This window comes from Mchenga conophoros, linkage group LG16 (genome assembly GCF_057382185.1).
Source record: "Mchenga conophoros isolate Kocher_MC1m ecotype Shallow Benthic linkage group LG16, M_conophoros_male_GT1.1, whole genome shotgun sequence".
Lineage (NCBI taxonomy): Eukaryota > Metazoa > Chordata > Actinopteri > Cichliformes > Cichlidae > Mchenga > Mchenga conophoros.
This window is the reverse complement of record NC_140541.1, coordinates 9,760,429-9,777,190: the sequence shown is the minus strand read 5'-3', so window position 1 is coordinate 9,777,190 and position 16,762 is coordinate 9,760,429. Positions and strand designations below refer to the sequence as shown.

Genomic DNA, 16,762 nt, shown 5'->3' with positions numbered 1-16,762 from the left:
TATTGGGGTGAATGATGCAGTCATGTACCTCCTGCACAGATCACTGTCACACCTGGAGAGTACTGGAAGCACTGTGAGATTCATGTTTTTTTTTCTCCCTTCCTAACGGCCACCTCCAGAAATTCTCTGATGATACAGTCATTGATGGATGTCTGAGGGGAACGATCTAGAGTATAGGAAGATCATCACCGACTTCATCATCTGGTGTGAATTCAACCAACCACCATCCATCGCACCAGTGAACATCCATAGTTTGGATATTGATGTGGTCGACACATACAAATTCCTGGGTGATCCAACATATCACCCTAATTTAATTTAGCCTTCTGTTTATTTTACTTTATACCTCGTGTATTTATATTTATTCAGTCGGATCTGTTTCCAGCCCTTTTTAAACTACTTTAAACCACTTTGATCTCTAATTTTCACTTGGTGAGGGATTATTATGTTCTTCCTAGTCTGAACTGCTCTCTTCACCTGAGCTGCTATCCTGTTCTGAGTCACTGTCTTCTTTGTTTCTTACAGTCACGTGCAAAATGTCCCTTTTTTCCACACTCCCAGCATGCAGCGCTAAAATTACTGTTTGGTGTGTATCTAAGTCTGCCTTTACCTCTTGCTCTTCCAATATGCATTCCTCTCCCTTTCTTTTGGATTATTCCTGCTCCAGCTTATTGTTTTTCTAAACATTTCTCATCAGGTGTTAATTTTACTTGTTTATTTCCCATTTTCAAAGATTTTGCTGGGCCGTCACTGGCACGCTTGACTTCAGAGTGGTTGCTGATACTCCCTTCTACTTCACTTCTAAAAAATGAAGCGGTATCAGTTTTATGAGATAAAACTCAACCGTTGTCCTTTGTCACCAGTACGTGAGCCTCAAGCAAAGAAAACAAAAAATGGAAGTAGTTCAGCAGCATATTGTGCTGTAAAATCAACTTACTTCCAGACAAATACACATAGACATTTGCGCCCTTCTACAATTTGTTACGAAGTAATTACGACTACCTCTAAAACCTAAGTCTAATTTGGTTCGTTACGGCGTAATTGCGGCTACTTCTAACCTATTTTACGCGTTTCATTAAACCTTTGCGGTGGTTTTATATACCAAAATAATGTTTCTCACCCTCAGATGTCTCACTGGTGGTTCGGATCGTCAGACTGAATCCCACCGCCGTGGACCAGACTATAAACACCTGCCCGGACCCGAATTCACATCCCGGGGCTTTCTTCCTCGTCTAAGAGGAAAACCTTTTGGTGGCAGTGGTTATTATTATATTCACATGCTTCCATCTTCCATCAGTGGTCAGTGACAACTCGTACTTTTCGACTCTCCTTCTTCTCCCTCCTCGCGCTCACAGAAACATAACAGGTATTGCAGTCCATTCTCCCTGCAGCACAGACTACACTGCCCATGAGGCTACTTTCTTCTGCAACACTCTGCCTATTGCCTTCATAATAAATTATTTTGAATAATAATTTTTAAAAATATTTCTTCAAGTCATTAGGCGGCCGCAAGTACAGGTGACATGGGGCGCGAGATTCAGACACAGGCATTAGAGCCTCTTAATGCGTGCTTTCTTTGGGTTTCCACTGGCGTGGAATTACCAAAAATAGAGAGGGCATAGCCTAATATATGAAACAGGGAAAGACCGCCGTGTAATCCATTTATTTCAATAAGGTAACTGTATTCTGAATACCACCTTTTAAAATGGTAACTGTAATGGAATACAGTTACTCATATTTTGTATCTTAAATATGTAACGCCCGTACAATTATTCCATTACGCCCCATCACTGCCGGCAGGGTGCAGGTGTTGAGTGGCCAGATGTTGTTCTTCCCATTCAACTGACTATTCAAAACTTGCTCTAGCTTGAAGTTGGCCTTTAGTGTTGTTCTGTCATGGTTGGCTGTGTGGCAGGCAGGCAGGAGTGGTGAACCCAAAATGCAGGACTCTTAGGAAACGAGGTTTAAACTGAAAATGCAGCTTTATTGCTGGAACAAAACTTCAACATAAAATAAAACTCACAAAAGCAAACAAAACTCTAACTGAGGTGCAGGAGGCCTGGAAGTCATGAACACACAGCAAGTTGAGGGTACGACAAGACAGGGAGCACAGGAAAACACAGGGCTTAAATACACAGGGGAGTAATTAGGAAATGGACAACAGGAGGGAGACACAGCTGGGAGAAATTAGGCTAACGAGACAGGAGAGAGGTAAAACTAAACACATTGACATGAGACATGAACTTTCAGAATAAAAACAGGAAACTAACAGACACAGAGAACCAGACAGGACACTGAACTTGGCAGGCAGACTCACGAGCAGACACAGTGACACCATGGACAGACAGAGGGAACACAGGCAGGCATGAAACAAACACACTAACACATAGCAAACCTAAACAAAAGACAAGGCAGAATAAACAAGAATATAGAAGAATATAAAGAAACACAAAACACCGAGTCCTCAGACTCAGGACCATGACATGTTCGCCACATCCCCACTGAATTGAAGGCTCTTAGCATTCTATGCATTCCATTGAGTCAACGGCTTTCATTTTCATTTTTCTCCTTGTGTGATTAAGTCTTACCTGTAGGCCATTCTGTGGATACAGTGATGTTAAGGATCTCTGCCTGTAAAATCTCCTCAAACACATCCATAGCAAAGTAGAATATTACCAAGCTCTCAGAGCTTCGCGATTAATAATCAATACTCTTTTGATGTATTTGTTTCGCAACTACTTTCTTCTCCTTTCCCCGTTTGCCACTGATGAACTGATAACACTATCGGAGTTATTACTGTACATCTGTGACATTTAGGAAATCAAAATATTCATATTTTCATTCATTCTTGTGTGTGTGTGTGTGTGTGTGTGTGTGTGTGTGTGTGTGTGTGTGTGTGTACATGCGCACTCGCATATGCCTTAGAAGAATGAAAAAAGGTACTTCAAACTGTATGATGCAATTTACTTCATAATATCAACATGGCCCCTTAAGGCGAATTCATGACTTTAACATTTGGCTACACAAAGCTGCCCCCTGGTGAGTAAGGAGCCGGCTCGCGTTGTTCACTTCAAAGAGTTGGCTCTAAGAGCCATTTTTGTGCCATTTCGTTCGCGACCGACACGTCACTAATTTGTATTCAGCCAATCTTGATATCTGATCACTCAGATCACTGCAGCGTTGACCTGCCCCACACTAAGACTAGGGCCTCAACATAGTCAAAATGAACATACTGTCATGTCTTAATTTCCTTTTATTCATGTTGCCACTTCTCCCTCCTCTGTCTTGCTTTAAGAATATACACTCTGTGGTGTCTAAATTTATTTGGAATGGGAAAAGGCCATCAACATTGCTACAGTTTTACTACTGGTCATTCAAAATCAGGGTGCTTAGGGGGTTGTTACTACCAGAGATGGGCAGTAACGCGTTACTGTAATCCGATAACTTTTTTCAAGTAACGAGTAAAGTAAGGGATTACTATTGCAAAAACGGTAATTAGATTACCGTTACTTTCCCGTAGGAATGCTGCGTTACTGCGTTACTAAAACCGTGATTTTTTTGCGAGAATGTCTCATGACAGTGACGTAAGCGAGTGGACGTTCGTGACAACAGCTGTGTGCAGATCAATGGATAATATATCGAGTGTGGGAGAGAGTATGAGCATGCAGCGTTTAAAGCGTGGAAGTACTGACCTTACTTTAAGTTTGATTCCATAAAAAGTGACAAAAACATTAGTGTCCGTTGTGCGTGGGAAGAAAACTTCTTTTTACAGCGAAAAAAACCTCTAAACTTCCAAGCAAGCACCAAGTGCGCTACGACGTAATGGGAAACTCACAGAGAAACTCGCGGATTCTTCCACTGACCGCTGCGGCACACCTGCACCAGGGTAAACCTCCGCCTACCCTACTCCTGCTTTACAGGTGAAAATAGAGCAACAGGACCGCTGAGTCTCTGACTTTATTTTCTGCTGTGTTTTACTTGCATCTATTTGAAAGAGTGAGTGTAAACACACAAAAATATTTTATGTGCTGGAATGTGCAGAAAATAGGTTTAAATATTAAACAAATTTCTTCCAGTCAGAGAATGTTGCATATAATTAAATTTTTGCTTGATGCATAAAGTTAAAAGATTAAAACTAATAAAACAAGTTTTAAAAAGAGACTTTTCCATTTGATTACATTTTGTATGATGGATTATGTAGAAAAAGTAGAATTGGACTGAAAGATCTATCGCTTTATCACCTATTCAGGTTGTAAATCGTGTTTTTAAAAAGTAACTAAGTAATTAATTACTTTTGAAAATAAGTAATCAGTAAAGTAATGGGATTACTGTTTTGGGGAAGTAATCAGTAATTAGTTACTGATTACTTTTTTCAAGTAACATGACCAACACTGGTGAGGAGTAATCCGAAGCGAACACAGCAGCCGCCCTGCACAGCGCTACCCTTCCAGCGCGTCACACAGACCCGCCGTGTTCCCCCGCAGGAAACAAGCATCGAAGGCGTTTGGAAAGGGAGGGGGATAAGTGTGTGTGTGTGCGTGTCCATAGTTCGCCCTGCCAGGCTAAGTAAACAGTCTACCAGCCAACCCAGGTGGCCTTGTATGGAGTGGGAAGGAACAGACTAAACACAGTCGTTATCAGGGTGTTTTTGTTCGGCTCCTGCCTTGCAGCTGGCGCCAAAGGGGCTATCCGCATGAAGTGATGGTGCTTTTTACTTTAGTGCGAACAGCTCATATGAATTTCAAAGCAGTTCTACAGTCCAACACTGGTCTCTCAATCTCCTGTTGGAGAGCCGCGAGCTTCGCCATACTTGCGTTCTTTGATGTTGTCATTTCTTGTGCTCATGATGTTGGTTTTGATATCTGTTGAGAGGGAAACATGAAGATGAAACCAGAAGATGTCCTTAAGTTGTCATGTGATGTAAACTGTTTAGAACTCATACATATATACCAACAAGACAGTGTACATCACTGTCACAACAGCATTTGTTGTCATCCAAAGGTTTTATGGTTTTTCCTATAATACCTTGTGGCCACTCTCTAGTCAAAATGCCCTGACCGATTTTTTGTCCCAGTCCAGCTGACCAGGTGGTCAAGGTGCGGCCTCATGGTCTCTTGCTTCTACAGCCGAACAGAGCAGGCGGGCTAAAACTTTGTTATCGGTAAGCTGAAGAAATTAATCTCTAACGAGTTAAAATGCCATCCAAACTGATAATGTTCACAAAGTATAATTTTGTACTTGTCGTAGAGGACAGAGTGAAACCAGAAGGTTTACTGAGCTGTGGCTTCATGTAAATGCTGAGCATCCACTCGACGGCGGTAAGCTAAATGTGGCTAATCAGACACGTGATGTGCGGAGTGTGGGTACAGTTGTTGGGTGTCTCTGAAACGCACTGTTGATATGCTAGTTAGATCGTTAACCAAGTCATTAACATGTGAAAAGCTGTAAATGGTTAAAACAGCTGAAAATAAGTTTATGAGAGATAATTGTAAGCAGACTTTATGCTGCTTCCTGCTTAATTTTTTGATGTCAATCATTTGTTTTACAATACAGTGGAACCCCGACTTAGGAATACCCCATTTAACGAAAAATTCAAGTTACGACGGCACTTAACGGCAATATTTCTGCCCGTGTTATGGCAAAATGCCCGTGTAACAAAATCCACTGTCTCTGATTGGCTGAGCCCAGAATGCCTACAATGCCCACAATGCCTTCCAAATCATGTGACAACCCCCTTGGCTTTCGTACTTGAGCTTCGCTGTTCCACTTGAACGACGTATTGTTGTTGCAGTTAGCAATTAGCCTATAGCCTACCATTCACTCAAAAGGCGCGATGGGTGCTTCGACTTACGAAAATTTTCGACTTCTGAAAGACCCTCGGGAACGAATTAATTTCGTAAGTCGGGGTTCAACTGTACTCAGTATTGAATACTTGGAGGTAATTTTTAGTGTATTTCCACTTGTACTAGTAGGCCTATGATACAAGCGGGATTAAGCACATCTATTCTAATACTCCTATTCGTGGACTGAGTCCTTGTGTTTACATGTTATTGAAATTATTTGCACTTTGTTCGGTTTCTGATAAGCGTTTGTGTATTGCTCCAACAATGACTTTATATCTGATGGATCTAATGAATGTTTACCATGAAAAGTGAATTATATGGTGACTATAATTCCTGAATGTTTGAAGCCCTGTAGATCATCTTTAACATTGCTGCAGGTTACAACTTCAGGTCTCAAAGTCAAATGAACACTGCAGCATCACTGAGAGTTAAAAACTGTATAAATTATTTCACCTTTAATAAAATGGGTGTTCTGTTTTACAAAGTGTAACAATTACATTTAACATCCAGGTATTCATGAAAAGAGAATTTAGTAAATTTAACAGAGTTAGAAATTAGCATTGAATTTACACATTACACTATATTATGTTTATAAATAATGAGTTATGGAAAGTTCAAAAGAATTTTTCATTAAAAAAAACTAATATTAATATATATATATATATATATATATATATATATATATATATATATATATATATATATATATATATATATATAACTGAGAAAACAGAAGACACTGTGATGAATATTCACATGCTTGTCAGCATCAAAGAGAGACTTCTACTAATTGATTCATTCTACTAAATTATTTTTATGTGAATATACAATAGTAAATAATAATCTATGACAATATAGAAGGGGAAATGTGAAATGCAGGCATATGAGATGTTTAGAATTTAAACATTACCAGAAACAGTTTAAGAAATTGTTTGTCTTTGTTTTATGACCATTATGTTGTCATCAATAGAAGAACAGAAATGAACATTTACATAAATGTCATGACATTTCTATAAATTTGATCTCTTTTCCTCTGTCTAGTATGTAAAATCGGAGAAAAGGTACTCCATTGTCTAGTTTGCATTACAATTTAAAATTATATGCCATACATTTGATAATAGGGCAGTAATACCAGTGTTATTAAACTTGACAACAATATTTTGATATGTTTGAAAATTTCATTCATTTTGAGTCCATATATGATTGGATTTAAAAGAGGATGGAATACAATTGACTGAAACGTCAATGTCAAACGAAGAGTTTTGGATAGATCAGAATCCAGTCGAACTATAATTATATCAAAGAAAATAAAACAGGAAAAGTTGGTTAACACCAGCAGGTGGGGTAAACATGTCTTTACAGCTTTTTTCCTCACTTCTCTACAACAATGGTAAGATATTCTAATAATCCTGATGTATGTAAAAAGTATGAAAAGCAAAGGTAGAAGGGCAATGCTTATCAACATGACCACACCATATATAGATATTGCGACCGAGGGCACACACTGAAGCTTGTAAAGTGAATTATTACAAAAAATTCCTGTCAGAGAAAAGCTACAGAGTTTGACATTCGAATACAACACACCCATCACTGAGGTTTCAAAAGCAGGTATAAGCCAAGCTAAAATCAGACATACATAAATAGTTATTCTATTCATAATAACTGGATATTGCAGGGGTTTACATATAGACACATACCTGTCATATGCCATTGCTGCCAACAGTAAAAAGTCTGAACCAACCGAGGTGTAATATGATAAACCTTGGAAAAGACAGAGTGGATATGATATCATCTGTTTTTCAGACAAAACATCAGATAAGAGCTTTGGATAGATAATCATGCTGTAAAGAACAGAGTTGATTAACAAAGCTGCAATAAAAATGTACATTGGCTCGTGAAGGTTTTTGTGAGTCCAGATAAGGAAAACTATAGTGGAATTAAAGCAGAGTATCAGAATATAAAGTGTAAATATGATCACAAAATAAAGATATCTGTATTTGTGCAATTCTGCAAACCCACCTAGAGTTAGCAATGTTACATTTAATTCAATATCCATTTAATGAACAAAAATGTTATTTACTATACAACTAGATGACATAAATGGTATTCATTAAAAATCAAATGAAAAGACAAGTCTTAATGTATTGTAGTAATGCTTTTCCAGCACCGAACTAAGAAGTAATTGGCTCTGTGGCTTTGTTTTATCAGACAATTTCCCATTCTCAATGGGACTCATTAAGTTATTCAAGAACATGTAAACAATTTCACCAAACTTTATCAGTTGATATTTTTGTCTGTGTGATCTATCATCGTACAGCATACCTCATAGAGAGGTGAGTAGACTTAGTAGTGTAGATAAAATAATAATAAAATATCATTATTATTATTATTATTTGTGTATAACTTTCTATAACCAAAGTGCTTGCTGGTACAGGAGAAGCACTTCTAGTATATATTCTGAGCCCAGGCCATGAAGGACAGGTAATTAGTAAAATCTTAAAATCAATTCTAATGCAATATGTAAATTTTTCTTAGTCTTTAGAAGATGTCTAGCTGCTGTATTTTGCACGATTTACAGTCAATTTAATGCTTTCTGAATGATACCTGTTAGAAGACCATTACATTACTGTATTTTTTGGATTATAAAGGTGCACTTTAAACCCTTGATTATGTTGAATGATGAATTGAAGGCAAAAAAATACTGAATGCAATTCTAACAAGCTTGAAAGTCAATATGTGTTCAACACAGCTTAAACTCTTTTGAGCAAATTTTACTGAATGTCTTTAAATAGTCTTCAGGAATAGTTCTCCAGGCTTCTTGAAGGGTATCCTAAACCATTAATGTTGAGGTCCTGGTGCTGTAGACATCAGTCCATAACTGACAGTGTTCTGCAGTGTTGTTGTTTTTTTCGTTGTTGTTGTTTTTTAATTCCAGGTTATTGAAAGCCATTGCTAATTGATATTTTCTAAATTATATCACATGGTGGATCAAACTCTGACATAACTTATGAAAGTGACCAACATTATTAGAGACAAGGAAACAGAAGCAGGGCTACAGAGTAGGGCTGAACGATTATGGAAAATAATCTAATTGCGATTTTTTGCCCCAATATTGCGATTGCGATGCGATATGCGATTATTTTTTAAGGTCTTTGTCTTCTGTATTTTAAACAAAGACAAGCAATACATCATATAGTATGGCCAATACTATATTACATTAATTTTAAACTGTTCTTTCCTGGAAGACAGACCTCTGTTATGATGACATGAGGTGATGCATGAATTGATGACTGACATTTTTATTTAACTTCTTCAATCACAACAGTATATTTGAACATACACAATAGTTTATTTTTAGCTTACAAACATCTGAGCATAAAGTGCTGACAAGGAACCCTGGTGTAAACATTAAAATGAAAGTCAGTACAATGTGCAGATTGCAGAAATATACATAAAAAAAATCAGTGGCTTTACCACACTCAGTTTTTCGACATCTGTGAACTACTAGACAGTCATTCAATTAAAAAATAATATTAAATAAATAAAACTATCCATCCATCCATCCATTTTCATCCGCTTTGTCCAGGGCCGGGTCGCGGGGGCAGCAGCCTAAGCAAAGAGGCCCAGACCTCCCTCTCCCCAGCCACCTCCTCCAGCTTATCCGGGGGAATACCAAGGCGTTCCCAGGCCAGCCGAGAGATATAATCTCTCCAGCGTGTCCTGGGTCTGCCCGGGGGCCTCCTCCCGGTGGGACATGCCTGGAACACCTCACCCAGGAGGCGCCCAGGGGGCATCCTTGTCAGATGCCCGAACCACCTCAGCTGGCTCCTTTCGATGTGGAGCAGCAGCTGCTCTACTCTGAGCCCCTCCCGGATGGCCGAACTTCTCACCCTATCTCTAAGGGAGAGGCCAGCCACCCTTCGGAGGAAGCTCATTTCTGCCGCTTGTATCCGCGATCTCGTTCTTTCGGTCACTACCCACAGCTCGTGGCCATAGGTGAGGGTAGGGACGTAGATCGACCGGTAAATTGACCGGTAAATAAAACTAATAAATAAAAAATACACACATCTTACTGATCTCTGCAGTCAGTAACATTACACATAAAGTGCAAACATAATAGCAATTGTATAAACACACACACAAACACGCCTTTAAAATTTAAAGGCGTGAAATTGGACGGTCTAGCCTTCTGATTAGCGTCACCGCTGTCTCCGTGGAGTTTAATAAACTCGGCCGTCTGCTTCTTGCTATCTAAAATATAACCAGACACTGGTGTAAATTCTCGACTGTCTCATACTTCTGTTTAATAAGTTTTCTGTTTGACGTTTAGTCAGCTGTGTGAAAACCAAGGAGGAACCCACCCGGGGGATTAATAAAGTTTTATTTTATCTAATCTAATAACTTTAATCTCAGCCAAACCGATTTACTCACGAACAAACAAAACACTGAAAAAAGCCCAACAATAACATTTTTAGGTTGTCTAAGTGACTTATATATTACGTTTAACCCGAGCAGCGAAACTCCGCGGTGATCTGAAAATGATGTGCCGGGAGTTGTGCCGTTCTCGGCCGCATCAGTAACCCTCGAGCTCCCGGCTAGCTGTCGAGCTGGTGGGTAGCAGACGCCTCTGAAAACGTCGAAGCACTTTTGCAAATATGGGATATCTTGATAAACCGAGCAGATATTTGATGTTTACACAACTACTTTCTCGCCTGAAAATATGTTAAAAGTTTATTTTGTGACCCAGAAAGATTAGTATGAGTAATTTTAAAACTTAGTAGCGGCCGCCATTGCTGGAAACTGGAGTTTGGCTGGGCCGCGCTATGAATTCTGGGATATGGTAGTAATTTGGACAGCCTTCGGCGCGTCGCTGTGACGTAATCGGTCTACAAATGCGGCCTCAGGAGGATGCAGCCCATGAATTTGGACATGTCCAGAGTATAATCGCAGCCTTTGCGGTTAGAAAATTGCACTTGATCATGTCGCGATATTATCGCAAATGCGATATATCGTTCAGCCCTACTACAGAGTCAGAATACAAACAGACTAAAGAAGTCTCTCCAGAAAAAAAAGAACCACTGCCCAGTATTTACATCATACCCTGAAGTATACCTTGAAGAACCTGGAGAGGTTAATTCTCAAACATCTCACAACTCTGGTGAGTAAACTGCTGGATCCCCTGCTGGTCACTTACTATCCTAGTATTGGGGTGAATGATGCAGTCATGTACCTCCTGCACAGATCACTGTCACACCTGGAGAGTACTGGAAGCACTGTGAGATTCATGTTTTTTTTTTCTCCCTTCCTAACGGCCACCTCCAGAAATTCTCTGATGATACAGTCATTGATGGATGTCTGAGGGGAACGATCTAGAGTATAGGAAAATCATCACCGACTTCATCATCTGGTGTGAATTCAACCAACCACCATCCATCGCACCAGTGAACATCCATAGTTTGGATATTGATGTGGTCGACACATACAAATTCCTGGGTGATCCAACATATCACCCTAATTTAATTTAGCCTTCTGTTTATTTTACTTTATACCTCGTGTATTTATATTTATTCAGTCGGATCTGTTTCCAGCCCTTTTTAAACTACTTTAAACCACTTTGATCTCTAATTTTCACTTGGTGAGGGATTATTATGTTCTTCCTAGTCTGAACTGCTCTCTTCACCTGAGCTGCTATCCTGTTCTGAGTCACTGTCTTCTTTGTTTCTTACAGTCACGTGCAAAATGTCCCTTTTTTCCACACTCCCAGCATGCAGCGCTAAAATTACTGTTTGGTGTGTATCTAAGTCTGCCTTTACCTCTTGCTCTTCCAATATGCATTCCTCTCCCTTTCTTTTGGATTATTCCTGCTCCAGCTTATTGTTTTTCTAAACATTTCTCATCAGGTGTTAATTTTACTTGTTTATTTCCCATTTTCAAAGATTTTGCTGGGCCGTCACTGGCACGCTTGACTTCAGAGTGGTTGCTGATACTCCCTTCTACTTCACTTCTAAAAAATGAAGCGGTATCAGTTTTATGAGATAAAACTCAACCGTTGTCCTTTGTCACCAGTACGTGAGCCTCAAGCAAAGAAAACAAAAAATGGAAGTAGTTCAGCAGCATATTGTGCTGTAAAATCAACTTACTTCCAGACAAATACACATAGACATTTGCGCCCTTCTACAATTTGTTACGAAGTAATTACGACTACCTCTAAAACCTAAGTCTAATTTGGTTCGTTACGGCGTAATTGCGGCTACTTCTAACCTATTTTACGCGTTTCATTAAACCTTTGCGGTGGTTTTATATACCAAAATAATGTTTCTCACCCTCAGATGTCTCACTGGTGGTTCGGATCGTCAGACTGAATCCCACCGCCGTGGACCAGACTATAAACACCTGCCCGGACCCGAATTCACGTCCCGGGGCTTTCTTCCTCGTCTAAGAGGAAAACCTTTTGGTGGCAGTGGTTATTATTATATTCACATGCTTCCATCTTCCATCAGTGGTCAGTGACAACTCGTACTTTTCGACTCTCCTTCTTCTCCCTCCTCGCGCTCACAGAAACATAACAGGTATTGCAGTCCATTCTCCCTGCAGCACAGACTACACTGCCCATGAGGCTACTTTCTTCTGCAACACTCTGCCTATTGCCTTCATAATAAATTATTTTGAATAATAATTTTTAAAAATATTTCTTCAAGTCATTAGGCGGCCGCAAGTACAGGTGACATGGGGCGCGAGATTCAGACACAGGCATTAGAGCCTCTTAATGCGTGCTTTCTTTGGGTTTCCACTGGCGTGGAATTACCAAAAATAGAGAGGGCATAGCCTAATATATGAAACAGGGAAAGACCGCCGTGTAATCCATTTATTTCAATAAGGTAACTGTATTCTGAATACCACCTTTTAAAACGGTAACTGTAATGGAATACAGTTACTCATATTTTGTATCTTAAATATGTAACGCCCGTACAATTATTCCATTACGCCCCATCACTGCCGGCAGGGTGCAGGTGTTGAGTGGCCAGATGTTGTTCTTCCCATTCAACTGACTATTCAAAACTTGCTCTAGCTTGAAGTTGGCCTTTAGTGTTGTTCTGTCATGGTTGGCTGTGTGGCAGGCAGGCAGGAGTGGTGAACCCAAAATGCAGGACTCTTAGGAAACGAGGTTTAAACTGAAAATGCAGCTTTATTGCTGGAACAAAACTTCAACATAAAATAAAACTCACAAAAGCAAACAAAACTCTAACTGAGGTGCAGGAGGCCTGGAAGTCATGAACACACAGCAAGTTGAGGGTACGACAAGACAGGGAGCACAGGAAAACACAGGGCTTAAATACACAGGGGAGTAATTAGGAAATGGACAACAGGAGGGAGACACAGCTGGGAGAAATTAGGCTAACGAGACAGGAGAGAGGTAAAACTAAACACATTGACATGAGACATGAACTTTCAGAATAAAAACAGGAAACTAACAGACACAGAGAACCAGACAGGACACTGAACTTGGCAGGCAGACTCACGAGCAGACACAGTGACACCATGGACAGACAGAGGGAACACAGGCAGGCATGAAACAAACACACTAACACATAGCAAACCTAAACAAAAGACAAGGCAGAATAAACAAGAATATAGAAGAATATAAAGAAACACAAAACACCGAGTCCTCAGACTCAGGACCATGACATGTTCGCCACATCCCCACTGAATTGAAGGCTCTTAGCATTCTATGCATTCCATTGAGTCAACGGCTTTCATTTTCATTTTTCTCCTTGTGTGATTAAGTCTTACCTGTAGGCCATTCTGTGGATACAGTGATGTTAAGGATCTCTGCCTGTAAAATCTCCTCAAACACATCCATAGCAAAGTAGAATATTACCAAGCTCTCAGAGCTTCGCGATTAATAATCAATACTCTTTTGATGTATTTGTTTCGCAACTACTTTCTTCTCCTTTCCCCGTTTGCCACTGATGAACTGATAACACTATCGGAGTTATTACTGTACAACTGTGACATTTAGGAAATCAAAATATTCATATTTTCATTCATTCTTGTGTGTGTGTGTGTGTGTGTGTGTGTGTGTGTGTGTGTGTACATGCGCACTCGCATATGCCTTAGATGAATGAAAAAGGTACTTCAAACTGTATGATGCAATTTACTTCATAATATCAACATGGCCCCTTAAGGCGAATTCATGACTTTAACATTTGGCTACACAAAGCTGCCCCCTGGTGAGTAAGGAGCCGGCTCGCGTTGTTCACTTCAAAGAGTTGGCTCTAAGAGCCATTTTTGTGCCATTTCGTTCGCGACCGACACGTCACTAATTTGTATTCAGCCAATCTTGATATCTGATCACTCAGATCACTGCAGCGTTGACCTGCCCCACACTAAGACTAGGGCCTCAACATAGTCAAAATGAACATACTGTCATGTCTTAATTTCCTTTTATTCATGTTGCCACTTCTCCCTCCTCTGTCTTGCTTTAAGAATATACACTCTGTGGTGTCTAAATTTATTTGGAATGGGAAAAGGCCATCAACATTGCTACAGTTTTACTACTGGTCATTCAAAATCAGGGTGCTTAGGGGGTTGTTACTACCAGAGATGGGCAGTAACGCGTTACTGTAATCCGATAACTTTTTTTCAAGTAACGAGTAAAGTAAGGGATTACTATTGCAAAAACGGTAATTAGATTACCGTTACTTTCCCGTAGGAATGCTGCGTTACTGCGTTACTAAAACCGTGATTTTTTTGCGAGAATGTCTCATGACAGTGACGTAAGCGAGTGGACGTTCGTGACAACAGCTGTGTGCAGATCAATGGATAATATATCGAGTGTGGGAGAGAGTATGAGCATGCAGCGTTTAAAGCGTGGAAGTACTGACCTTACTTTAAGTTTGATTCCATAAAAAGTGACAAAAACATTAGTGTCCGTTGTGCGTGGGAAGAAAACTTCTTTTTACAGCGAAAAAAACCTCTAAACTTCCAAGCAAGCACCAAGTGCGCTACGACGTAATGGGAAACTCACAGAGAAACTCGCGGATTCTTCCACTGACCGCTGCAGCACACCTGCACCAGGGTAAACCTCCGCCTACCCTACTCCTGCTTTACAGGTGAAAATAGAGCAACAGGACCGCTGAGTCTCTGACTTTATTTATTTTCTGCTGTGTTTTACTTGCATCTATTTGAAAGAGTGAGTGTAAACACACAAAAATATTTTATGTGCTGGAATGTGCAGAAAATAGGTTTAAATATTAAACAAATTTCTTCCAGTCAGAGAATGTTGCATATAATTAAATTTTTGCTTGATGCATAAAGTTAAAAGATTAAAACTAATAAAACAAGTTTTAAAAAGAGACTTTTCCATTTGATTACATTTTGTATGATGGATTATGTAGAAAAAGTAGAATTGGACTGAAAGATCTATCGCTTTATCACCTATTCAGGTTGTAAATCGTGTTTTTAAAAAGTAACTAAGTAATTAATTACTTTTGAAAATAAGTAATCAGTAAAGTAATGGGATTACTGTTTTGGGGAAGTAATCAGTAATTAGTTACTGATTACTTTTTTCAAGTAACATGACCAACACTGGTGAGGAGTAATCCGAAGCGAACACAGCAGCCGCCCTGCACAGCGCTACCCTTCCAGCGCGTCACACAGACCCGCCGTGTTCCCCCGCAGGAAACAAGCATCGAAGGCGTTTGGAAAGGGAGGGGGATAAGTGTGTGTGTGTGCGTGTCCATAGTTCGCCCTGCCAGGCTAAGTAAACAGTCTACCAGCCAACCCAGGTGGCCTTGTATGGAGTGGGAAGGAACAGACTAAACACAGTCGTTATCAGGGTGTTTTTGTTCGGCTCCAGCCTTGCAGCTGGCGCCAAAGGGGCTATCCGCATGAAGTGATGGTGCTTTTTACTTTAGTGCGAACAGCTCATATGAATTTCAAAGCAGTTCTGCAGTCCAACACTGGTCTCTCAATCTCCTGTTGGAGAGCCGCGAGCTTCGCCATACTTGCGTTCTTTGATGTTGTCATTTCTTGTGCTCATGATGTTGGTTTTGATATCTGTTGAGAGGGAAACATGAAGATGAAACCAGAAGATGTCCTTAAGTTGTCATGTGATGTAAACTGTTTAGAACTCATACATATATACCAACAAGACAGTGTACATCACTGTCACAACAGCATTTGTTGTCATCCAAAGGTTTTATGGTTTTTCCTATAATACCTTGTGGCCACTCTCTAGGCAAAATGCCCTGACCGATTTTTTGTCCCAGTCCAGCTGACCAGGTGGTCAAGGTGCGGCCTCATGGTCTCTTGCTTCTACAGCCGAACAGAGCAGGCGGGCTAAAACTTTGTTATCGGTAAGCTGAAGAAATTAATCTCTAACGAGTTAAAATGCCATCCAAACTGATAATGTTCACAAAGTATAATTTTGTACTTGTCGTAGAGGACAGAGTGAAACCAGAAGGTTTACTGAGCTGTGGCTTCATGTAAATGCTGAGCATCCACTCGACGGCGGTAAGCTAAATGTGGCTAATCAGACACGTGATGTGCGGAGTGTGGGTACAGTTGTTGGGTGTCTCTGAAACGCACTGTTGATATGCTAGTTAGATCGTTAACCAAGTCATTAACATGTGAAAAGCTGTAAATGGTTAAAACAGCTGAAAATAAGTTTATGAGAGATAATTGTAAGCAGACTTTATGCTGCTTCCTGCTTAATTTTTTGATGTCAATCATTTGTTTTACAATACAGTGGAACCCCGACTTAGGAATACCCCATTTAACGAAAAATTCAAGTTACGACGGCACTTAACGGCAATATTTCTGCCCGTGTTATGGCAAAATGCCCGTGTAACAAAATCCACTGTCTCTGATTGGCTGAGCCCAGAATGCCTACAATGCCCACAATGCCTTCCAAATCA

The 16,762-nt window shown here is 40.0% G+C and overlaps 1 protein-coding gene across 1 annotated transcript; it reads right to left on the bottom strand.

Annotated features, from left to right (window-relative positions):
• Positions 1 to 6,886: 6,886 nt before the first annotated feature.
• LOC146556274 (olfactory receptor 6N2-like) lies at positions 6,887 to 7,899 on the bottom strand. The gene has a single exon (XM_085249589.1). It carries the CDS (start codon positions 7,897 to 7,899, stop codon positions 6,940 to 6,942), a length of 960 nt encoding a protein of 319 aa, XP_085105715.1. The 3' UTR covers positions 6,887 to 6,939.
• Positions 7,900 to 16,762: the final 8,863 nt, after the last annotated feature.

Bases quoted from the DNA above. Each gene is read 5' to 3' on its own strand.
- LOC146556274 (XM_085249589.1), bottom strand. From the start codon at position 7,899: ATGGATATTGAATTAAATGTAACATTGCTAACTCTAGGTGGGTTTGCA.